Here is a 25,614-nt window from a genome sequence, read left to right on the forward strand (position 1 = left end):
ATGGTGTTGTTTCAATCTGTCTAGATGTGGAGACACCTGCAAAATGAAGTAAAGGTTATTTTAATAACCAGGATAATGATAAAAAAATCTTAAACAACAAGTCAGAGAGAACACAGCAAAAGCTGCCACAGTCATTAAATTTGCAGGCTCCACGGGTGTGGATTGCCCACAGGCATTCAGTTTTCAGAAAGAAAAGGTTGATATATGTAAGCAATCTTTTTCCCTGTGAGATATGCATTCTGAATGTGAGAATTTCAAGTGACTTATGTTTAGTTATAAACATTCTACTGTATTACCCTTCTTTGAATAAAAACTGAATCAACATTTTCTATGAAAACAGTCTGAATCCACAACACACTTGCAGACAATTCCAGAATTTCCAGTAGACACCTTTCAAAGATCTACACAGAGCCATTGGAAGATTTATAGTTTAACATTTAGTTCACAAGTTATTTATGTCCTGCAGCCAGAAATGCAAAATGTTCTAGAAGATATCAAGGAATAGACATAAGCAGTATTCGAAATTCAAAGTATTACATCAGTACTAACTTTGTCTTTGCTTTGCATATTGTATAGTAAGAGAATATCATTCTTCCACATTTTTTAAGATGAGATTTTATGGTGGCATGTAGCAGATTGTGATTGAGTGCTTAACAGAAGGAATATTAGAGTAAGAAGAGCTTGGAGAGTCCTTAGTTGGAGAGTCCTTAGGTCACATGAATATGCACGTGGGGTCATATATCACCTTGATCCATACATATAACTCCCCATTGACCTGAATGCATTAAAGTCAAGTATAGCATATGACCTAAAATTCTTGATGTGCATGACATATGAAATACCTCATTCTTAAATATACATGCATAAAATACTAAGGCTGTCTGGAATTACATGTCAAAGTGATTCCTTGCAAAGACCTGGAACAAGAATTAATATATCACCCAAAGATATAGCAACAGTCTTTGAAAGAAAAAAAATATGATAAATGCTGGAAAACTCCTTTTCTAAGTGAGTACACCTATATTTAAGATGCCAATTGTCATTAATTGTGCCACACTGGAGATGTACAAGTACAAATATGAAGGTTTGTAATACTCTGGATAATCAGAGAGTGAGGGGCATAAGAAACTAACCAAATGTGAAAGGATAAGTTATTAGGTGCAGCTTGGCAATACAACATGTGTATTTGTACTGTTGAAATATACCAGTTTGCTTAGTGGCTGGGAAATACAATACACTATATGTATTAATAGTTAGATCAGGCTTGTTAGACTCCAGTTCAGCAAAACTCTTAAGCCACATGGGCTAATGTCAGAGCATGTGAGTAGTCACATTGATTTCATATGCATATGCATAAATAATATGACTGTTTGGAATTTTATGTCAAAATTATTCCTTGCAGGGACCTATCCTTACTTCAGTGAGACTACTCACATATGTTAAAGCTGAGACTACAGTCCCTTCTACATAATGCTATGAATATTTTGGCAAGATTTTAATGGGTAATATTCTACTTTATCTTGTTATAGCTTCTTCTTTCATGAACCATGTAGATTAGTAGATGTTTATATGTGTGTATGATACATATATACATGCATCAATATATCAATAATAGGTATGAAATCAGAAACTGAAAAGTTTGAGAACACTAATTTGCTTTTCTATATCCCCAAAACTTAAAACTAAAATTTAAAAATACTGTAATTGTCGCTAGTAGGGGCTCAAAGCATGTCAGTGCTGTTTCAGATAAATTAGTGGAAAGTGGAAAACCCTGGCTCCTGTGATGTAATCTACATACATTCTTAAAAAAAAAAGTCTATAGTATCATTTCTAGGATTAAACATCTACAACATGAAACATAATCCCAGCTCTATTCCCAGAACATATAATCAGGATAACATTAGTCTGCAACACAAGAGCAGAAAGCAGCAATGACAACCATGTGAGCTGGTTAATCCAAAAAGCAAGGTTATTAACTAGGTAAACTATGGTACTAGCATCTTTGCTTTTTGGACTGATTACAGAGTATAAGCATGAAAAGCTAAAGCAGGAAAAAGCAAAGGGTATTAATTTATTCTGTGGTGTTGGTATATACTGGCTATCCCATACTTACTTTTGGTAGAGGTAGCTCTTGCTGAATTTGGTTTTCAAATTTAGATCTAGTCTGCAAGTTTAAAGTCATGCTTCTGCCTGCATGCATTGCTGACAAACCTCCAGAGTGCAGCATGCCAAGGTTAACAGTGTGGTGTTTGTAAGCAGCGGTCTGAGTAGAGGAAATAACCACGTGACAGGATATGAACACACATGCTCATTGAATTAAGTATCGCACAAACATGGTTAACTTCACAGGTTTTAGTTAAAGCAAACAAACAATACCAAGAAATAAGTAGCTTTTTGATGCATGCATTCAGTTGAATAAAAGCACATATAGTACAGGTTATACATAAAATGGATACCATAAAAAGACTATAACACTGATAGCAAATGAAATATTTTTTATACCTATAGTCTGAAAACTGTGGTATATTGTATGGTACAAATCCTTTTATGGATATAGGACCAGGGATGCCCTACACTCCCAAAAATCTGTGTATCTGAAGTGCAGGGAAGTAATAGCAGGAAAACTCATACAAGAGGTCTCTGTACCATCTTGTTTGCTATTTAATTGATCCCCAAGGCAGCTCTTTGTGGAAAAGAGGATTTTGGTTGGGACAGACACACAGTGAATGGGTCTGTGCACGCATGGACTAAATGGACCAAAATTCCACATGACAGGATCAACTGGCTGGATCCACTACTGCCCATTTCCTTTATTAGCAGCTACAAACCAGCTGCACAGGCAACCTGATATGTTTGGGTTGAGGATTCCATCAGTTAGCACAATATGTTTTCATCTGGAGCAAAGACCTTTAACATGAAGTTTGTTACACTTCCTATATCTCCATAAAGATTGGTCCATAAAACTGATCTTGTGCAAAGTATGGTTATGGTCACAGTCTCACTCTCTGACTGTATGCTGCAAATTTACTATATATTAGATCACTTTCAATTGCATTAATCAATATGAACCTAATTTAATTAATCAGGATCTTCACTGCATGCTTTATATGAATGAATGTATTCCTTACACCAAACACAAATATTTAAAATAATTGTAAAGTGTGTCCTAAACCAACAAAATCCAGAAAATACAAAGTTTTGCCTGAAACCTCTGACCTTAAGATACCACATTTTGATTAGGTATTATGTGGTCTCCAAACAAGGAGTAATTTTACATACCACAAGTACAGCAATGGAGGTAAGGAAGAAGTTTCAGTCTTCAAGATAAATTTTTTTAAGTTTGTCTGTTTGAGCCTTAATGTTATTTTAACATGCATCATTCTTTAGTACACGAATAGCAATGGGTATCTTGACTTCAGAGTTGTTAAGATCCAGCATAAATTATGTATTTGGATACATTTTATAAATGCATATAATTTACACATCAGACCACAGCAGTTTTTCAAAGCCGCTTTGGTTTATGAAACAAGCCCATACTTATAAAGTGTATTTTTTGCTGGATAGTCAAACCATGCATAGAAATATTATATCATCAGTACTAGATTTTGCATGGAAAATAAACATGCTCATCTTTCTACAGCTAAATGGGTATAACAATAATCTCCACACTGAAAAGCAATAATTGTGCATATCCAATGCTACCATTACAAAGTTAAATAAGCTACAGGTTTAATATTGCTCCCTAAAAACACCAATGAGGGTTAGAATACACTTTTGACAGTTTACTTATGTTTTTTCCCTCTTTTTAAAAAGTGATGATGTATTTGTAGTACACTATTGCCAAACAGTATCCAGAGCCTTTCAATGCTCTCTGAGCATTACTGAAATGGTAGGGTTTCAGCACTACACCCATATCACTTCTGACAAGACCATTAGCAGGTTTCTTTCTTTTTTTTGGTAAGGACTCCTGGAAATCAAAAGAATTAAGCTTTCTGAGTTAGTTTTTCAATGAAGAGTGCATATTAAAGGCAATGGAGTCATGTGTGAAGAACTTCTGAAAGCCACTACCATCCCAAAGCTGGAGAAGAAAAGTCATAATGAGTTTGTCTTCAAAACCTCGACCAATCAATTATTTACTTTAATATGGCTTCTGTTAGTGATTGTCAGAAGTAGAACTGACTAGAAAATTTTTGTTAAAAGAGTTTTCATTTAGAAAATACCATTTTGATTAAACTGATTTTTTTGTGAAATTGTATGGATTTCAGTGAAATTTCATTTAAAAATTGGAAATCATTTTGAAAATGTCAAAACATCCAATTTCAAAATTTTCAGAACAAAGTTTTGATTTTTCATTTCAAAACATCTTTTCATTTAAAATTTACTTTATTTTTATAAAAATAAAAGGGGAATCAAAATTGAAAACTTCATATATATCAAAACAAAACATTTTGAGTGACCCTAAACAATTTTTCCCCCGAGTTTTGTTCTGCAAAATATTTCGGCTTTATGTCCCAATTCAGAATGAATTTTTTTCACAATCTAAAATTTTTTGAGGGATGGAAAATCAATTTTCTGACCAGCTCTAGTTAGTAGTTTTCATTGGTTTGACCTTTAAAAAAAAAAAAAAAAAAGTGATGTCATGTTTGAAACCCCAATAAGTCATGAATGATACATTACCAACCACAGACCATATTCTGCATTAAATTATACCCCTATTGCACATCTGTAAATGAGAGCAGAATTTGAACCCTTATTAAAAATCATCTCATTTATATAAAAAACAAATCTACTATCCAGCCATCCTTTATGTAAGTTAGATTGGTTTTAAAAAAAGGAAGAGGAAAAACAGTATAATTTTTTTAATTACCTAGTTTAATTTTATTTTTAAAGGCAATACTGCTTTAGCCTGTAGTCACCATCCCCCAGCAACTCCTTCTTTCCTCTTCCAGCCTGGCTTTGGTGTTTTTCAAATATTGACCCTGCTTTAAAATTGAAGCTTTACTTACAAAACTAAACTGGGAGTACTGAATCCTAATCTGGATGGAGGGAAAACAAGTTATTTCCCACAAATGTGGCCATTTGAAGAGTGTTGGCCGTTAGACATCAAAGATAAAGTCTAAGTCTAGTTGCCAAGATTTGGAGGTAGTTGAGCCTCTATGGAAAGTAGGTAATTTACCTTTCATTTGAAAGTAAAAATTCACAGCAGCCAGGGTGCCTGTTTTTCTTGCAGGTCTGTCTGACAAAGGATGCACAAGTATCCTTTAAAATGTGACCATCAGGGGTTCAAGCGGTGAGACATCAGTGGGAAACGTTCCATGTTTCTCCTTAGCCAATGTGGCACTCAGCTGTGCTTCAGAGGTAGCTTTGGTGCTATGAAACTTTAAGAACAGATTTTCTGTCTCTGGGCTGTGGCAGCACAGTAGGGCTTAATAAGCACCTTATGGGGCCACAGAAGAATTCCCTGCATGCCCTTATGCTGTCCTCCCTGCAATCTCCAGCAAATGGGGATGCCAGGGGTAAAGTCTATAATGCATGGCACTATGGAGATTATGGCCTATGTTGCAGCACATAGATCATTCAAGATAGGGTATAATATGTTAACTATACAATTTATGCTGGGGATAGGGTAACCATACATCCCATTTTGGCCAGGACAGTCCCCTTTTTAAGCCCTACCCGGGGTGTCCTGATTTTTGGGACAAATGCCCAGTTTTGCCCCAAAAGTGGGGCACCCTACCCAATGGGGCATGGAAGAATGTTCGGGGAGGCAGGAGTAGGCTTGCCAATTGTGGTTGGATGTATTCGTGGAGGTTTCATCACATGACATAATGTTTAATAAAAGATTAGTCTAATTCCTGAAGACTCCAGGACAATCCTGGAGGGTTGGCAACCCTTGGGGGAGTGAGCGGCAAACGCCAGACCCACACAGTGGGGTTCAGGCGAGCAGTGGTGCCAGGTGGCTTGGGACAGCCCTGCATGCAGGAGGGAACTCAGGAAAGCAGCTCAGACCAGCTCTGCCTGGGGGATTGGATGAGAGACTTGGGCGATTTTCCCATTTTCCCTTTGGGAAATATAGTCATCCTCGCTGGGGACCATTTTCGACACTAGAGCAGCCAAGAATCTGAAGTATGCTGTGACACAGAGGCCCTTTGGGTGTTCACTACTCTGTGTCAGCAACTCCTATGAGGCCTGACATACTCACTACAGCCAACACTCGTCATGATATAGATTTAAAAGGTGGTATGTAATATATCTCTGGAAAACGAATAACTCACTGATCATTAATATTCTTGCATGATGTATGTACTGTCAACCCACAAGGGATTACACAGATTTCCTCGAGTTATGACTAAAACGTGTTTAAACCAGGCATATCAGGAGGAGTTGATAAAACAGTCTTCCCAACCCCCAGACAAAGGAATGAGGTTGCGTCTGCTTGCATGTGTATTTCATCTAAATTGAGTAAGGTGTGACCAAAGACAAAAGCATATTTGCATGCCAGGCAAACAAAGCCACAAGGAGTGCAAGTGGGGAAAAAGCAATCACAATTTCAGCGGGAGATGGAGACTGAACCCCCAGGAAGCCTTCCTGCCCTTCAAAGAAGGGTCAATGAACCTTGAGATATACTTTTCAAAGGTTTACTGGACTATAAAGAGAGGAGCAGAAAACCCCTAAGTTATTCTTCACCTGAGGAGACAAGGAAAACCAGCGTCTTGGACTCTGTGGGGATCCTAAGAGCTAGTCACTGACTGCTGGAAAAGGAAGATTATACAAGGTAGTTTCCTCACTGAAGACTGTAGCTTAAGTTAGATCTTAGCCATTATAAAGCATATTTTGACTTTTGTTTTTTGGTAACCCTTTCTATTTTTACCCCTTATCCTCACTTAAACCTCTCTCTTTTTAATTGAATAAGCTTGTTTTTACCTTTTATCTAAACCGACCAGTGCTGTGATTGAAATAACAGTGTTTGTCAAACCCCAGTTAGATTAATGAGCTGCAGAGTATAGTCTCTTTAAAGGAGCAATGAACTTAATAAGATTCTATGAGTGCTACAGTCAGAAGGACTGGACACTACAGAGCAGATGGTTTGGGGGAAATTCAGGACTGGGAGGGTCTTGGGTCACTTGGCAAACAGTAACTAAGCAGTGGAAGTTAGGGTCTGACATGCATGCTTGTGTTCAGGCTGTTGGTGTCAGGGCTGTGAGTCATAGCATTTAAGGCACCCAGAGTTGCAAGGCAAGTGGTGACACACCTCTTACTGATCTGGGTTGAAACCAAAGTGTCACAGATGCAAAGGTGGGTGGCATAAAGCCATATTTGGTCCCTCCTCCCCAAACTGTGCTGTGCACTTCCTAAAGGTACAGCCAGAGTCAGATCCTTACTCTACTTTTTAAGTGGAGTTAAGACCAAAAATTGAAAATCTTGGTACCTATACTGCCATCTAAATGAGTTTTGAAAAGTTTCTTCATTTTTTTCCTAAGATACACCATGAAATAGCTCTGACAAAGCTGAATTGGGAACTCCATATTTTAAAGTAAAAATTAAATTTTAAACCAGATTAGTAGTCTACATAGTATAATAGTTTTTCTGGTGGAGAAAGGAGGAGGCTGATGAAGGGGCTATGAGGGAAGAAAAAGGCCATTTTAAGACTCTTTGTTTGTTTGGTCACTCTTCAGCAGTGCATTCTCACCCACTAGCCATTATTAATTTTCACATTTTTCCATGAAGGTTATAGAGGAGCTGTAACATTGTTGTTTACATTCACTCCCCAGAGTTCCATCAAGGTATGCATCTGGCCCTCCCAGTTTAGCATCCTTCAGTAGGAAGTGAGTTGGAAATGACTATTGGCCACAAACTACTGGGGAAAGGGCATTCAAAATCACAGAGGGACTGAAGAAGACTGTGTCCAATAGTCTGAGAACACAAAAAAGTCAAGCAAATACAGTTTTAAAATACATTCACTCAAAACAGTAGGGAAAAGTTTTTGTAATAGTTTCCTTACAATTTTTTGCTTTTGCTGCTATGAACTGTTTTACCTAATAGGGAGATATGTTGCATAAAATACCCTACACAATTTTAAAATTATTTTTGAAATTATGGGGCATGATTCTGATCTTGGTTAGTAACATAATTCAATTAATTTACACCAGTGGGATTTAAATTTACAATAGCAACAAACTAAGCTAGGATTTGAAATCATTGGCCACTGAAACCCTTCTTGGGTATCCCAGACACCTTGTTTTGGCTAACTGCACTAATGGATTCAGAATGGATTTATTTTCTACAGGTTTACGTTGACAGTAATTCCATCCAGATCATCTACTCTCAATCTTATTTCTATTCTCTGAATTTGTTTTTAAAATTCTTCCTACTTATTGTATGGGTAAAAGTTTAGTGATATTATTTTGGGAAATTAAAAAACAGGAGAGTTGAGATTTTTCCACTAAGATTCAGTCCTTTCTAGTTTTATTTCAGAATCTTCTACTATTGCTGATACTGCTCTTTGATAGAAATTATGGTTATAGTGTTTCAGGCAGTTCCAAAATAGTAACTAAATAAAGCAGGTTTTTTGGTACCAAACACTTTTATACATAAGCCTCCATAAATCATTTACCCAAGAACCCCCAATACTAATTGATTATATATCTTATGTCAACAAAATCCTTCACAGATGAGTTCTCCTAACACAAATACAGGGAATCTCAGAATCAGAAATTTGTATATTCACCACTATACATGCACATACTTAGAAATATTAAAATATAAAACTAGAGCATTAATTCCAGAGAAATGCCAAACATACCCTGTCTAACCTTCTAGCTTCTATATGTCTAAGTAGCTGTTGTCTCCAGTCTGCAGGCATTTTACCACAGCTCTCATTTCCCTTCACAGGGGTAGGCCTTGTCTTTACATCACTGTTATCTGAAGGCTTGTCACCATAGTTACCCAAGTTATAGTCCGATGGTATCTTTTCCAATAGAGCTGCCATTGTAGGCCGAGCTGAAACTGGCCTAGTCTGAGATGTACCATAACTCTCTGTACTGTAGCTTCTTGCAGACAATGGCCTCCTTTGTGTAAGGTTTTTAACCGGAAAACTTCCAGACTGGGCTTTCACTTCTTGATATGAAGGGTGTTCATCTTCATACCTGCCATTTCTTTTGAGGAACTGGGTTTCAGACACTGAGATACTGCTTTGGCGTTCCATAGCTGCTCTATACTGAGGTCTGCTATACCTATCACTCTGAGGCAGTTCATGAGGTTCGCTTACTCTTCTATACATTGACATTTCAGTGGAGCTTGCCAATGAATCAGCTCTTCTCAAAAATCCTGACCTTGATCCCTGGGTTGAGAACTGAGCATTAACAGCCTCCTCATTAACTGAAGGCTGAGAGAATGAAAACATGTGCTCCATGGGGGGATAGCCTCTATAGGCTCTTGGACTAACCAAATCCTTGGCAATGTTTTTACTCTGCTGGGGAACATATTCTGGATTGTGTTGAAAAGGTGGTGGTATCCTCTTTTCTGCTTTAACTTCCACTGCTCCTTGAGGGTTGAAGCTTTGGTCAAACTGATAGACTTTTTTGGTAACAGAAGGCTTTTGCTGCTGCTGTACCTTAACACTTCCATAACTCAGCAACTCATCATCTAGCATTGGTACAGATTGGCTACGAGACATACTAGACATACCATGCTCCTGTCCTATCATTTTATCTAGTCTTTCATGGGTTCCTGCATTGTCATTACGGGATGCATAGTTTTCTAATGGAATATTATAAACTTTATATGTACCAATGTCTATCTCATCAATACTTTGCGACTTCTTAAATTTACTAGTTTTTAAATCTCTCATCATTGGGGAAAGCCTCTCTGTACTCTTGCTCATTGCAATAACACTTTTAGAAGACTCTGGACGGCAATGAATATGTGAAAAGACATTACTAAGACTTCTGTTAGCATTTGAATCATGATACTCCCATGCTACTCCTGGAGAAAAAGTGCTAGCTGCTTCAGGAGATTCTTTGATATGATCTTTCCTTTCAGGCAAAGGGCTGGTGGTGGGGGTGCTCTCCAATTTAGAAGGAAAAGCTGTCCTATCTTCAAAAGGACTTGGAGTTCTGGTCCAATTCTGCCAAGGATTGGGAGGAGGCACTTCTGATTCAGGTGTGTTTCTGAGTGTAGGCTGTTCAAGTTCCAGGGGAATGCCAACTATCCTGTCTTGTCTAATTAAAGGCCTGCGTCCATGAGCAGATGTGCTTCTAGATTTAGAGCATAAGAGAGGGTTAGTGCTAGGATTCTCCACTGTGCTCTCCTCTGCAACAAACCCTGTGTTATCATAGTGTGGGGTATCATTCCAGCTGTCAGCAAAAGTGTCACTCATTGGATGCCTGTCACTGCGCTGCTGCAGATTTCCCACTGGAGCAGACTCTAGTTGACTGAGTAATGGCTTTGTCTCAAGAGGCTGTGGAAAAGACTGCGCAAGCCTGCAAAAAGTAAAAAGAAAATGCAATGAAAACTATCTGGGCCTCTATTACAATAAGTGAGCAATCAGCAGAAAGAAATTCTTACAAAACATCCTAATGTTTTCTCATGTATATCTAGCCCTTTGGATTATATTACAATATATATAAATTATGCCAGTGCTTTGTCATGAAATCTGGCATTTTCTAACTTTTGAGGGCTTAGCTTTTCAACCTAAATAATTGTTTTAATATTTTTTGTATGTAATATAACTTATTTTTCAGCAAAGTGGGTAACTCTGCACAAAATAATTCAGCTATAAAAGCCTCTGCTGACATAAATCCAGGAATTAACACAATTCCAGGCTGAAAAACGAAGCTTCTGAAAATTTGGTGCACAATGGCCCTGATCCTCTTGTCCAGTTGGACAGCTTTGTGCTTCTGCAGCAATGCAATGGCATCCCCATAAAGCAAGCTTAATGATATGGAGGATTCCCCATGTGTAGGGCACATTTTGGTGGCAAAGAACTGCTGTAGCAGTTTCTATTCTGTGTTGCCAGTGTAGGGGCATGGCTGGGGGTAGAGAAGAAGTGACTCGGTATCCCCATGCCCTGGCAATCCCCAGCTGCTAGAATAGTCCCCTGGAGGCTGTTGATAGCCAGTGAAAATTAAAGCAGCTTTCAGGCTTCTTATTTGTGCAGGGGTCTTCTCAGGACAAACTGAGGGCTGGGGGAGTATAAAGGTTACAAGCATTCTGTCAATCCTAAAGTGTGCCAAGACTCCTCAGCTGCAGCTCAGGATCTAGGCTTATTGTCTGCAAACCTTATAGCATAGCAATTTACTATGCACTTTCAGTATGTGGTTATTTCACTTTAGAAAATATAACAGAGAACCTGACTCCCCACTTTCTTCACCTTGTATTGTTATCGCCGCCAGGGAAAAATGAGTGTAAAATGCTACTCTTCTTGTTTGACAGCCTTAAATACGCAGTATGACCTCACTTTGCCCAGCTGTATATGATTACACAAGGTGAGAGGCAACAGAGAATCAGACCCAGTAAACATATACACACCTGTTACCCCACAAAGAATTATTCACTGCTTCTTTGGCAGTTGTTTGCAAGGACCCCATTTTAACACGAGCATTAGAGGACCCTGAGGAAGCTTGGGAAGGTGAGTAGTCTGAGTAAGTGCCTGAGGAAACACTGTTATTGAGACAGTGGATTTTATCTGCTTCAGATTCGTCTGTTGATTCTGAAATAAAATAGAACAAGCATTATGTGGGGTTGGAGCATTCGGAAACTAAACGTTCTGGAAAAATAAATGTTCAAACTGATATTATGCATATATTTAAAAACATGTTTGTAAGATATCTGCAAATCAGAGTGTCGTATCCAATACATCCCAGCACAATGTATTACTTCTAGCTCATCTATCTAGCTGCATGCATTAAACATGCCTTCGCTGAACACCTTTGGGAGTCAAGATACTGTAATACCTTTCTTTTCTTTACCCAGAAGAACAAGTTTGGGTTGGTACAAGGGAGCCTCAGCCATTGAAGGGCGAAGTTCTCCTATCCTCATGTCATTAGCAGGGTGTCCAAAGGAATCCTAAGAGAGAGAGAATAATACCAAAGTATAAAATAAAATTATAGTAAGGTGGACTTGCAAAAGGCAATGAAGAAACAACCACATTTGTCATGAACATGGAACTACATAAACCCAGGCACAGACAATATCATTCTAATCATGCTGAATTTGTCACTCTACAATTCTACTTATTCATAAAATATTATAACAAAGCAATAATATTATGATGATAGTGAGTTTATTCTGAACATGCAGATGAACTAGATAGAACTTATGAGATGTGTCAAGACGACACACACATTCTTGATGGAGTAAAGGTTACAAAAATGTAAAATTTAAGTAGAAATGAATGAAAATTTAGAAAAAACTCATTCATTTGTTCCGATTACAATGGGACAGATCTTTACAAATTCAACTGTCCCTACATCTGCACTGAACCAAAAAGCTATCTTGGCTCCAAAAGCATTTTCTATGAATTTAGGCTAATAAGTCAACCCTGTGTTTTGAGAGCAAATGCTAATCTGGCTGAACTTCAAAAGGTTTTCTACATAATGCAAGGAGCAAACAAGATGTGTGCTGCTACGATCCCTGCTGCAAAGAATTAGACCAGTAAGTCATTTGTTTCTGTTTTTAAACAAAACATGTGCTTTTATTGGTTGAAATATGTGTTCTGACACTTTTGGTTAATTATGACTTGAAAGATTATTTTAGAAATCATAGTTTACAGCTCTCTTTAATAGAATAATTCATATTAGGATTAAACTGAAAAACATTTTGAAAATCAAAATTCACTAGGTTCACAGAATTTAAACAAAGAAAATTGTAAATGTAAAGAAAATTTAGGGTTGGAAATGCAGGGAGAACTTTGAATGGTCTGATAGAACCCCAAAGATTCTGACTCATCTCTGATCTACTTATAAAACCCTTGTTTTATAATACCTAGCATTTACATATTTATTTTTCATCCATAATCTCAAAGAATTTTACCAAGATAGGTAAGCGCTATTATCCCAAAACACAGATAAGGAAACTGAGGCACAGAGAGATCAAGTGACTTGCCCCAGGTCACACAGTGAATCAATGGCAGAGCCAGGAATAGAACCCAGGTCCCCTAGTCCACCTATCTAGTCATCCATGGTGCCCCCTTAAGTGTTGTTTCTGATATTGTATGAGTTGGATGAAACCTTGTTATGGGATTGTGGTTCATAGGTGTGAATTCACCCTTCAGTTAACATAACTGTAAGCATAAGACAAAGGGGTGCATGAACCCACCCAGGAGCTTTTGCTGAGTATTGTTTTGGACAGGTGTGTGTATGGGAAGACAGGACACAAAGAAACTGAGAAGGAATGAGAGAGAGAGAGAGGACCCACATGCCCGCACACACAGAAGGGAGCTATTGAAAGTATGATAGCTGTCCCTGGAAGAAGCCTGGGGAGAGGTTTTTGGGTCAGGAGTGCAGGCTGGAAAGAATGGTCCTGGTGCTATAAGCAAAAGAAGCTGTTTCGTGCTATTTCATTCCTTCTGTAGTCAGAGACAGACGACTTCGTACATTCTTTGTAAATAAACAAAACAGCATAAAGAAATACCTGACTACCACCAATTTCTACTCCCAACTGGTACACCAACGGGACCCCAAACTTTGACTTGCTGCTCGGGTCAAAAGGGGCAACAATATTTTGATTTTAGGGACTGATAAGGAAGAGTAAGGGGAATTAACTCAATGGATTTCCTAGACTCTGCCCTTTTGCCTTCCTAGTAGTGAAATAAATTCAAATTGAGTCCTTAGATTGTGTAAGCTTGAACCCATTTAATTTAAAAAGTAAAATAATATATGGTTGGGGGGCCTTCTCAGTTGTTCCCAGATGGGCGTGGCTCCTCTTTTACAGCTGTCATTTCCAGCATCAGATTCTTTGTCCACAGCTCAACCATAAAACTGTCTTGTTAAGTCAACAACCCAACCTCCAGTCAGAAATGCTCTAGACTCATTCATTTGTTCATTATCACTCACCCAGCAGCTGCTACTGCTTGATGATCTCTCACTTCACTCAGAACTGTTTTAGCCCAATTTATCCCTTTGTTTTTCATTTCCAACCAGACAGTTGCTGCTTCCCTCCTTGAGAAGCTTTATGATTCCATACATGTAACTGAGCCCAAATGCTGCACTGTCTGACATCTCCAATCTGACTGATTTTCTGTACTAACCAGCTATCAGATATGCTCTGAAAACACCAAAAACCAAGAAAGAGGAAGAAGAGAAGTGAGATAGTGGCTTGAACCACGGAGGGGTAATTAAAATTAGGGAATCACAGAACAGGGCAGCTAAGTGAAAGGAATGGAGATATGAAGAGGGATCGTTCTCTGTATTTCTCCTCTTCCCTTCCCATCATGACATGGTCATGGTTCAGGTATGAGGAGGAGACTGCCCATGGAGACCTTGTGAAGGACACAAGGTGGGAAGGGAGATAGTGGAAAACACACTATCTAGAGGAGTTACATGGGGATCCAAGCTCGGGGAGACCCTGGGAAAGGCAGTTGATGGAACACAGCCCATCAGGGGCATTCTGATGGAACACAGGCTCTGGGGAATTGTCTTGTGGGGGGGTACCTTGCTTCAAGGAGCAGGAAGGCTGGTGTGGGACACAGCCTTGGTGAGAGACATGGACGGTAGATGAGTTAGGGGGACGATAGATTCAGAAAAGACCTTCTGGTAAGGGTGGACACAGGTTTGGGGAAGAGGGGATGACGGTATCTGTCGTGGGGAGAAGAATGGACATTTGGTGGAGAAGAGTTGGTAGTAGAGAGAGAGGGAGAGAATGAGTGGTGTTAGAATGGAGAGGGAGGAAAAATTGGCATTTATAAGTAGGAGTGATGGAGGGAATGTTGGGGGAAGAGAGGTGGTTTGAGCCTTGCTGGAGGTATACTTGTAGCTGAGCACTTCTGCTACAGAAGGTGGAGGGGGGTTGAGGCACTATGAGACTCTGTGTCTCCAGCACTTCGTTGGCAAAGTTATTCCATCAATAGTGAGGTAAATGACTTTGTGGAGAAGATGAAAGAAAGGAAAGAGATGCAATATTCGAAAACACAATTTCATTAATTAAAAATGAAACCATGTTACTATTGCTCTTATTTTCATAGTTTTATAAGATTTATACTTTATTAATTGCTTTTAGTAACATGAGTGAAAGCAAAAATAAGTGAGAGGATTGCCACATATACAGTCCCTTGAGAGTACTATTATACTTCTGTAGTGATATTTTAATATTTTTGCCTTACATATAGTTATGCCTCTCAAAATTCCTTAGATTCCTTATCAGCCAGTTTAGTCAGTCCCTCAATGTTGGCAAAACAAATATATATATTTGTTTCTTACACATACTCCATGTTTATTGTAATATATTCAAGACCTTAAATTATTTTGATATGCCAGTTACAGTTCCTTTATACTATTTTGTATTTCCTATACAACATAATAAATACACACACAACTTAAAGCTGGCCATCATTTAATAACATTTTGCCAATGCATCAGTCAGTTTCCACCCCAATATACAAGCTTATCATCCAATGTCCTTTTTGAAAAAGTACATGTGTAGCATTCTCAAGCTGTGATATACTGTAATTTTTGAAGCACAGTGCATGTTAAGTTTCTTATTGTACCTCTGAACTTTCTGTATGTTCTTCTTTCTTCTTCCTGTTTGGGATTTCCAAAGTCAAGTTATGAATGTTGTCTGAATCAGACAGGTGGCTCTTTTGGAATGCTTGATTTTCTATTGCTTGGTCTACACTATAGAGTTAGGTCAATATAAGGCAGCTTACGTTGACCTAATTGTGTCAGTGTCTACACTACAGCCTTGCTCCCTTGTAAATGCCCTACTATATCGACATAATAACTCCACTTTCACTAGAGGCATAGGGATTAGCTCGGTGTAGTTAGGGCAACGCAGTGTCCATGTAGACAATGTTACTTACATCGGCTGTTGGCTGTCATGCTTGTCAATTTCACAGCTCCCAGCTGGAACCGTGAAATTGAAAAGAAAGACTGTTAGGCTCCCTGCTCCCCGCACCTTGCTCAGAGCTCGGGCTGTCACCCTGGGGCGAGTGGGGAGCTCCAGTTAGAGCCCGGCTGTCACCCGGCTCCTGGCTCCCCACTGGGCTGCCGCCCAGGATGCCCACTTCAGGCTGGGCTGCCACCCAGGCTCCCGGCTCCCCGCTGAGAACTCTGCTGCCCCCCCACTCCCAGCCAGGCTGCCACCCAGCTCCTCAGTCCCCACCGGGCTACCGCCCAGGCTCCCCGGTCCTTGCCCCTTGCCAGGCTGCCACCTGGGCTCTCTGCTTCCCACTGGGAGCCCAGCTGCTACCTGGGCTCCCGGCTTCTGGACCAGGTGCCACCTGGGCTCCAGGCTCCTTGCTGTTCAAAGCTAGATGATACAATACAAATTTATCTAGTTGATGAGAACAAAATGGCACAAATACCCTGACTGAAGGAACAGGATTGTAACAACATTTGGTGAAAGTTAAATGATTAGAATGTATTTCAGAGAGTTAAAAGTAATAACATTTGGATTCAAGGACTTTAAAGAAAACAGCAAATTATTTGATTTTGAATACTCTGATCAAAGTACCCAACTGAAGCAGTACCTAGATTTTGTGAACATTTGTGGAAGCAGTCCCAAGGGAAAATAATTGTGCTAAAGTGTGCTTTAATACGAACAAGCCCAAAAGAAATGGAAATATTTTCACTGTAAATGAAACACACATAGCAGTGCAATGAGTGGAGCAATGATTACTAGGACTATTGGATGTGTGAAAACAACCCAATCTGCAGTGGTACATGCACAATGAGTGAAGACAAATTAACGTAATTACACAGCAACAGCTGGCCACAGGGTGGTACCTTTCAAGGATAATGCATCAATTGTAACAGTTAAATTACAAAGAGGTGAAAAGAAAATTTGATAAAGATTGAGTGACTTTGTTTTCTAATTTATTTTCTTTTTAAAATTTGGGTTTTATAGGGGCTTCCAAAAGTGTCAGGTGCTTTCCATGGATCTCTCCAGGTATGTTATAAAATGATCAGTAAGTACTGCAAGCATCATCACAGCTGTAATTTGTGTTTTTAAATTGTAATTAATTGGTTTAAAAAATTCAGACTTTGTATAAGTGAGTAAATGTCCACTGAGATCAAAGGAACTGATCCTACTTACACCAGCTCTGAATTTGGCTCCATATAGCTAGTACTAAATTTTGGAAATAACTTTCAACAATGTTCACGCTAGAATTGCAGCCTTTTACCATATAAGGACAATATAAGGACTTACCTTCTCTTGGTAAGTATCTATTTTTTAAGGAGCAGGTTCCGCAACTCACACTCACAATGAATAGTACCTTACTTCATAAGTAGTCCAATTGACATCTATGAGACTTCTTCAGTAAATACTATTCAATGGGCCTGACGTAAAGTTCATTGAAGTCAATGGAAAGACTTTTGTTGACTTCAGTAACCTTAGGATCAGACTCAATGTGAGTAAAAGACAGAATCTTGCCCTAAATCATTAGATTTGTCATTACATATCTGAATCAAGAAGACATTTATGAGTATATGACTGAGATGTAAATTATTATATGGTCTATTCTGCTACTGCTATGTATATTTCACTGCCATTAACATTTAGGAGAGTTACAGACACACATGAACAGCAGAATAGATCCTTATATCAACTCAGATTGAAAACTGAGAAAATGAGTCTCAATTTTAGAGAAAAACTAGGAAAAATTAATCTGATTCTAATAAAAAAAGTTAAAACCAGAAACAATTGCCTATGATTTTAAGATCAGATATAAAACAATGTCACGTAATGGAGCCAGGTTAAAACCCTTGTTGAGCTCTTGAAAGTAACAATAATCTTGTAATATTACCTCCACTGAAATCTCCTTTGTTGCCATAGGCCACTTGTGCTCATACTTTTCTTTCATAGTTTGCTCACTGTTGGCAGCTGGCATTGAGTTCTCAGGCCTCACTCCATGGCTTGTTTTGCCCACCAGATTTTGAACAGATTTTACCATGTTCTTTAAATCTTCTGGGTATGGAGTTGGATAACGTTTCAGATTTATTTCAACCTAAACATTTATAAAAAGAATTAAAGCACAAATATGAAATAAAAATAACATGCAAGTTAAATCTATGGTTACAGTACTATGGATAAGTGTATAATGTACAAGCAGTGAACTAAAATATTTGAGAAATGTGCTACATACATTTGTCATTATGAGTAGAGCTGTGTGAATAACTGATTTTTCAGTTCAGTGGCTGAAAGTTTTGTTTCATTTGACATCATTATTTTTACCTTTTAAAAAAATTAAACTGAAGCAAAATTCAACCAGCAGTTTCAATCAAAAAATCCAAATGATTCATTTTAAAAATGTCAAAATTAAACTCATTTATTTTTTGCTGAAACAATTTAGCAAATTCAACATTAATTCACAAAGCTTTGTTTAAAAAAGTTCACCCAGATCTAATCATGAGTCATTTTCAAAGTCCGTGGGCTGGAATCTATTTCAGTTATACTAATGTCAATCTGAGGTATAACTCCTCTGATGTCAATCACAGATCAGAATCTTTCCCTTTATGTTCAGTTTTTTACCACGTAAGAATACTGAGGTTCAGATTCTACTCTCAGATCAAGACCACTATCAGATCAGATCACATTCTGTTCTTAACGACTTCTGTGAAAATCCAGAATAATTTTCCTATATTCAGTGGAGTTATTTTAGATTTACATCAGAATAACTGAGAGCAGAATATAACCCATTGTGGAACTATTTGTCCCTTGATATGTACATGTAGCTTGCACTGAGGTCAATGAGATCTATTCTTATGCATAAACAAAAACAGGAGAATAAATCCTTATTGACTTAGCAGTGAGTCACACTGAATAGTACCTTACTCCTGATAGTCCTGTATAGCCCTGTTGATTTCCTGTACTACTTGTGTGACTCAGGGTGCCATAACTAAGTCCTTAAAGATATACATAATAGAATCTTAATTTCGATCAGTAGAAAATTTTCTAAGTAGAAAATATATCTGAGGTCCCCAAATGCAGCAGACATCTGTTGATATGCATGTCCTAGAAATTCAAAAACATGACTGATTTGAAAACTAAAAGCTATGGGAACTAACATTCAGTTCTTTACTATAATAAAGTATATTTTAAAGATGGTATGTTTTGACATGCTCTTTAATACAAAATGTAAATGTATGATTACTATATTACAAGTTAATATGGTACTCCCACAGGAAAAAGAAATTGGAAATGATGTGTAAAATATAACCTTGGTAAAGCTTTGGTTGATTTACAGTTGAAAGAAATAATATTTATATGTGGCCAAATTATGCATTTGATTTGCCACAAAATCTGGGCCATGATTTAAATGCAAGAATACAATATAACTTTATGGGTGACTGGGAATCAAGCCATATAGTCTATGCATGATCAAGGAGTATTGAAAAATACACTGTATCTAAATGAGCTACATAAAGAGAGGCAAGTCATACAATACAATGGTCTTCAATAGGATTCAGTTTATCCCTGTATTAACATTTAGTAGTAAAAAAATATACTGGCAGCTGTGCTAGATAAAAATCTATTGGGATGCATGTATTTTCATAATTGATATTAAAATGATATTAAGAATAATAATTAACAATGAATTCTAGACTCCCTTTCTATTAGTATTCTTTTATGTTACATTTAATGCTACCTCAGAAGTAGCATGTCACTGCGGGAAAAAAACTTCCAAAAGTGCTAAATTCCTGAATGGAAGAATTTCTTTTTAAATGTCAAATATCAAATATATTTCAGCAGGTGATAACTGATTTACAGTCAATTTCAAGTATGAAAGATACAAAGTGAAAGTTATGCACAACTCCAATAATAATTGGTTACCAATACCAATTATTTAATTAAATATCCAAATAACAAACCAAATTCTGTGCTGAGTTATGAAACTCGGCTGAAATCACTAGAGTTGCACAAGGTACTAGCACCCTCCCCCCAAAAATCTGCCCCTACATGTTAAGTGACAGACTTGTATTCACAAAAAGCATTCTGTGATTCTCCTTAGTCCTCCTTCCTACTGGAAAAATGACTGAGGTTACATTAGAGCATGGTTACAATAGAGTCAATTATATTTTGTAAAGGTCCAAATTTCTTGGTCAAGGTATAATCAAGGTCCAGACTGCACCCAGATCCCCTCCCCTAACCCCCGATTACCCACCGCAAGCTTCACGATCACCTGCCAGCTCCCCACCCTCCCTGCCCAGAGAGTAAGGGGACTTTATTTCCCTAAACTGAAAACGGGACACTCGGGACTGGCCTGAACCACATGGCATTGCTGCTCCCCTCCCCAACATTCCTCCGTGCCCCCAATTGAGCCAAATAGCAGAGATGGGGTGGGAGAGGAATGTGTATGGGCTGGGGGCTGGGCAGCAAAGCAAGGTGTGAATGTGAGTACTTTTGAGCTCGGAGCCAGGAGGTGAAGTTGCTGGACTATGATCCACTAGCAGTGCAATGCTCCTTTGGGGGCTGGAATAGCAGAGGGGCAAGAAGGAGGTTCTGGGTAGCAGGAAGGACCAAGAAGACTCCAGATAGCAGCCCTGGGGAGATGGGGGAGGTCGGAATGTGGCAGAAGTGGGTGACAGGAAGCGGACTGGGGAGGGAAAGAGGCTGGCTGAGTGAGCAGGGGCTGGAGAGGGCTCTGGGGATTGGCCCCAAAGGATGGGAGTGGGGAGGACATGAAGCCAGGGTGGGGAGCTCTGGGGACCACTTGGGGACAGGAGGCACAAAGCCAGGGTGTGGGCTCTGGGTACCGCTCTCCATGTGTCCCTGCAGCTCAGGGGAGAGGAAGCAGCAGGGCGGCTGGCTGAGCTCCTTCTCCCGCCCCCCCACATGGGGCTGCTTTGCCTTCTCTGCTGGGGAGTCCCACACATTGCCTCTCACCTGTAGATCACTGATTCTCCACCAGGGGTACATGTACCCCTGGGGGTACGCAGAAGTCTTCCAGGGGGTACATCAACTCATCTCGATATTTGCCTCATTTTACAACAGGCTACATAAAAAGCACTAGCGAAGTCAGTACAAACTAAAATTTCATACAATGACTTGTTTATACTGCTCTATATGCTATACACTGAAATGTAAGTACAATATTTATATTCCAATTGATTTCTTTTATAATTATATGGTAAAAATTAGAAAGTAAGCAATTTGCCAGTAATAGTGTGCTCTGACATTTTGTATTTTTATGTCTAATTTTCTAAGCAAGTAGTTTTTAAGAGAGGTGAAACCTGGGGGTATGCAAGACAAATCAGACTCATGAAAGTAGTCTGGAAAGGTTGAGAGCCACTGCTGTAGATGGTCTGCAAAGCAGGCAGCAGTGCTGAGACTCCAGCAGCAGGGAAGGCAAAGCAGTCCCAAGTGAGGGAGATGGGAGCTCAGCCTGGTGTCTGGTCTAGTTTTGGATCATGGTTCGCCTATTGATTACCCCTGCATTAAAGAGACAAGGTGGGTGAGGTAATATCTTTTATGGGACCGACTTAATGTTTTAGTCGGTTTTAAAGACGAAAAGCACCGGTGTGGACAGCACTTTGTCGGTGGGAGAGACTCTCCCGACAACGGAGCTACCACCCCTCATTGGGGGTGGTTTTATTTTGTCAGCAGGAGAGCTCTAGTGCTGGGATTATGGTGCCCAATGTGACCATCTTGAATTGTTGTGTCTTCACAATCTTGTTGAGTCACTGTAGGTCGAGTCTGGGTCTCCACCCACCCAACTGTTTTCCCCCCGTGAGAAAATAGTGGGAATAAAATCCCCTCCCTCTGTGTTTTGTTGGAATGGGTTCTACAGCTTTTAGATGTATGAGGTGGATTACCTCCTGACAAATAGATTACCTCCTGACGTGAGGGGGTGCCTGAAGAGGTATGGGGAGGGAGGATGGATAGGGGGTTTTAAAAGAAGGGGGATGGAGTAACCAGTTTGTATGATTTCTAGCACCCATCTATCGAATGTAATGGTTTTCCAGATTGGATAAAACAGAACTTGGTGATCTCCGAATGGTCGGGAGAGAACAGATGTCTCCAGCAGACAGACAGACATGGGGTTCTCAGGCCCTCGACCAAGGCTTCAAATTAGTTGCCTGGATGTTGATGGCTGCAACGCAGATGCTGGAGGAGTAGCCTGTGATCTCCTTAATGGCCTTTGTTTGTGACCCTGTGATTCATACTGCCGTAGTTGTGGTGGTAGCGTCGAGGGGCATAATAACTCCTCTGTCTTTTCTTGGGTCTAGATGGATAGATCCCCAGAGATCTGAGTGTCGCCCGTGAATCTTTGAGTGTATGGAGAGTTGTCAGTTTTTGTGGCAAAGAGTTTGTATTCTGAAGTTTTTGACCATGGATTGCACTTCCCTAGGGATCCCGGAGAGATGGAGGCATGAGGCCCTCCTCATCACCATTGTGGTCACCACTGATCTTGCAGCTGTGTTCGCAGAGTCCAGTGCAGCTTTGAGGGCTGTTCTAGAGATGAGTTGTCCCTCTGCCACAAGGGCTGTAAATTGTTCTTTTTTATCTTCAGAAATAAATTCAATACATTCATAAAACTTGTTGTAGTTATTATAATCATACCTCGCCAGCAAGGCCTCACAAGTGTAGTGTAGCCAAAGAATAAGCCTTGTGGCCAAAAAAGTCGAGTCTTTTCTAGTCCTTATCATAAGGTGTGTTCTTGGGCTGTGGTTGTCTTCCACGTTCATGGACTGCGTCGACCACCAGTGAATTGGACACCGGATGGAAGAAGATGAATTCTGTGCCCTTCGCTGGCACATATTTTTTGTCAGACCTCTTGCAGGTTGGAGGAGCAGTTGTAGGGGTCTGCCAAATGGTCTTGGCAGGTTCTATTATTATCATTCATAGGTAAAGCGATTCTGGAAGAAGGAAGTATTCAAAATGTCCATTAGTTTGTGCTGTGTCACCTGGACCTCTTCCAGAGAGATGTCCAGAGAGCTAGCCACCCTTTTAAATAGGTCCTGGAATTGCTTGAAATCATCCCCCATATTAGGGGGAGGAGGCACGATGGTGTCATCTGGGGAAGATGACGACAAGTGTGTAGGTAGTGCCCCTTCCTGGTCTGAGGGTACTTCCCCCTCTTCCTCTACTTCCCCTGTCGGTTCTGAAGGTTCAGGTACCGAAGGTGCCGGCAATTGCTGTGTACTTAGTCTAGATGTGGTGGGCAGACCCTGTTGTGCGGGGTATGTTGCCCACTGGTTCCGATGTCTGGGATCAATGTAATATGTCCTCTGAGGGAGTCCTGATTTGGGCGGCTCATGGTGGGCAGGAGCATGTGGAGGAGAATCTATTTGTCCTTCCTCATCATTGCTTGAAAAGGCTGGAGTGGAGCGTGAGGGAGTCGCAAGGAGATTCGGTGCGAACATGCCAGGGTCGCGTCTGTGCCAAGGATGGGAGAGTCAGATGTAGATCTGACTAAGAGATCTTTGTGCCATAGGAACTGCTGCGATGTCTGCATGATCTGCACCAGAAGCTGCATGATCGTCAGTGTTGGGAGCCATGGTGTATATGTCATGACCATAGGCTGTGCCAGTGTGTGCACCAAGCATGCATTGGGAGTCAAAGAGTGAGCCACAGTCTGCACCAGTGCTGTGCCGCTGTATGTTGATCGCGGCTTTGGCTGCATCGGTGCCGAGGCATGGGGTTTCGATTTCCCCTTAGTGCCTGTGTCTGAGGTGGCTCTTTTAGAGTCCTTACCTCTCACGGTACCGACGGTGCCAGATGGTCCCACTATCTAGGCGCCTTGAGCGGCCGGTGCTGATGCTGTTTGCGGAACGTCACTTCTTGGCCAATTCCTGCATTGGGGATGTAATTATCCGCTTTTTGGACACTTTTTTTAGCGGGTTGATCAGAAGCATGGGTGGTGGAGGGACCCTTGTCAGAAGCCGTGGTTGGTGGGGCTTGTCCAGGTGGGGTCCAGGCTTCGGGCTCAGACGCCGATCTGAGAGACTTCTCCATGAGAAGGAGTTTAAGTTGTAAGTCTCTAGCCTTTCTTGTTCGGGCAGTTAACTTGTGGCAATGAGGACACTTCTGTGTTGTGGTGTTTCGCCTAGGCAGCGAACACAATGAGCGTGTCCATCCGAAACTGGTATGGAGAGCCTGCAGGTGAGGCAATGATTAAAGCCTGAGGAATGGGGCATTCCTGTCAGGGAAGGCTTTTGCCCCCAGAGAGGCTGACTAGCCTAAAGGATCAACTGAAACCCAGCTTCTAACGAGGAGACTAATAATAATAAATATAAAAAATAATATATTTTTTAGAAGAGACGATGGGGAAAAAGAAAAATGAATCAACTAACTATCCTAACTAAATAACAGTAGTAAATAGGCTTAAAAAAGTATGTAGCGAGGTGCTCTTAAGTGCTCCGACTCAAAGCCAAAGGCAGTAGAGAAGGAACTGAGGGGGGTTGGTCGCACAGCACCAGTTAACTGCCTGAAGCAGTGCGAGTTGGGGACCGTGCATGTGCAACCCAACCGGGTACTGCCAGGGCCGCCTGGGGAGGGGCAAGTGGGGCAATTTGCCCCAGGCCCCACAGGGGCCCCCAAGAAAATGTCGGCGGCTCCCCCCCACCTCCACCTTCCCCCATCCCCCGGCGCCTCAGCGCGCCGCGTCCAGGAGCGGCCCTGGACAGCGCTGCAGCGGCGTGGCTCGGGCGGGGCCTGAGGTCCTCCGGCTCGGAGCCGCGTGGTAAGGGGGCAGGGCTGCGAGCTCCGACGGGCCGAGCGGCAGGAGCTCCTGGAAACGTCTCGCTGAGGCTCTGGGAGGTGGGTGTAAGCGGCATGGTAAGCCTCTCTGAGCCTGGCACCCCCCCAGCCCTGTCCCCCAGCTCTGAGCCCAGCCCCTCTGAGCCGGGCACCCCCCCAGCCCTGACCCTCAGCTCCGAGTCCAGCCCCTCTGAGCCGGACACCCCCCAACCCCATCCCCCCCGCAGCCCTGACCCCCAGCTCCGAGCCCAGCCCCTCTGAGCCGGACACCCCCCTGACTCCTTCCCCCCACAGCCCTGACCCCTAGCTACGAGCCCAGCCCCTCTGAGCCGGACACCCCCATGACCCCATCTCCCCTACAGCCCTAACCCCTAGCTCCGAGCTTAGCCCCTTTAAGCCGGACACCCCCTGACCCCATCCCCCTCACAGCCCTGACCCACAGCTCCGAGCCCAGCCCCTCTGAGCCAGGCACCTCCCGACCCAGAGCCCAGCTCCCCACCCAGCCCTGGGCAACATTAGCGCCACCCCCAGGCAGCGACAGCCCATTGGCACCAACCATCACCATCACCCAGCGACAGCCCATTATGTAATTGCAAATGTATACAGGGCCGGCTCCAGGCACCAAGCACCCAAGCTGGTGCTTGGGGCGGCACCTGGAGGGGGGCGGCGCGGCGCTCTGGCCGCCGGGGGGAGAGCCGAGCCGAGCCCCAGCCGGGGCTCGCCGCCCTCTCGCCGCCCTGCCCCCGGCGCTCTGGG

The 25,614-nt window shown here is 41.3% G+C and overlaps 1 protein-coding gene across 1 annotated transcript in view; it reads right to left on the reverse strand.

Moving 5' to 3' along the window:
* The window catches only part of LOC112115942 (leucine-rich repeat-containing protein 7), a 243,760-nt gene that overhangs the window by 35,160 nt on the left and 182,986 nt on the right, over positions 1–25,614 (reverse strand). Inside the window, exons 16-20 of the mRNA XM_029912345.1 lie at positions 17,963–18,163; positions 11,955–12,066; positions 11,530–11,710; positions 8,804–10,481; positions 2,114–2,263 (exon numbers count right to left, since the gene is read on the reverse strand). Of these exons, the coding sequence (XP_029768205.1) occupies positions 2,114–2,263; positions 8,804–10,481; positions 11,530–11,710; positions 11,955–12,066; positions 17,963–18,163 (2,322 nt within the window). The remainder of the gene's footprint in view (positions 1–2,113; positions 2,264–8,803; positions 10,482–11,529; positions 11,711–11,954; positions 12,067–17,962; positions 18,164–25,614) is intronic.

Source organism: Terrapene carolina, unplaced genomic scaffold (genome assembly GCF_002925995.2).
Source record: "Terrapene carolina triunguis isolate 2854851 unplaced genomic scaffold, T_m_triunguis-2.0 Scaffold210, whole genome shotgun sequence".
NCBI classification, from domain to species: Eukaryota; Metazoa; Chordata; order Testudines; family Emydidae; genus Terrapene; species Terrapene triunguis.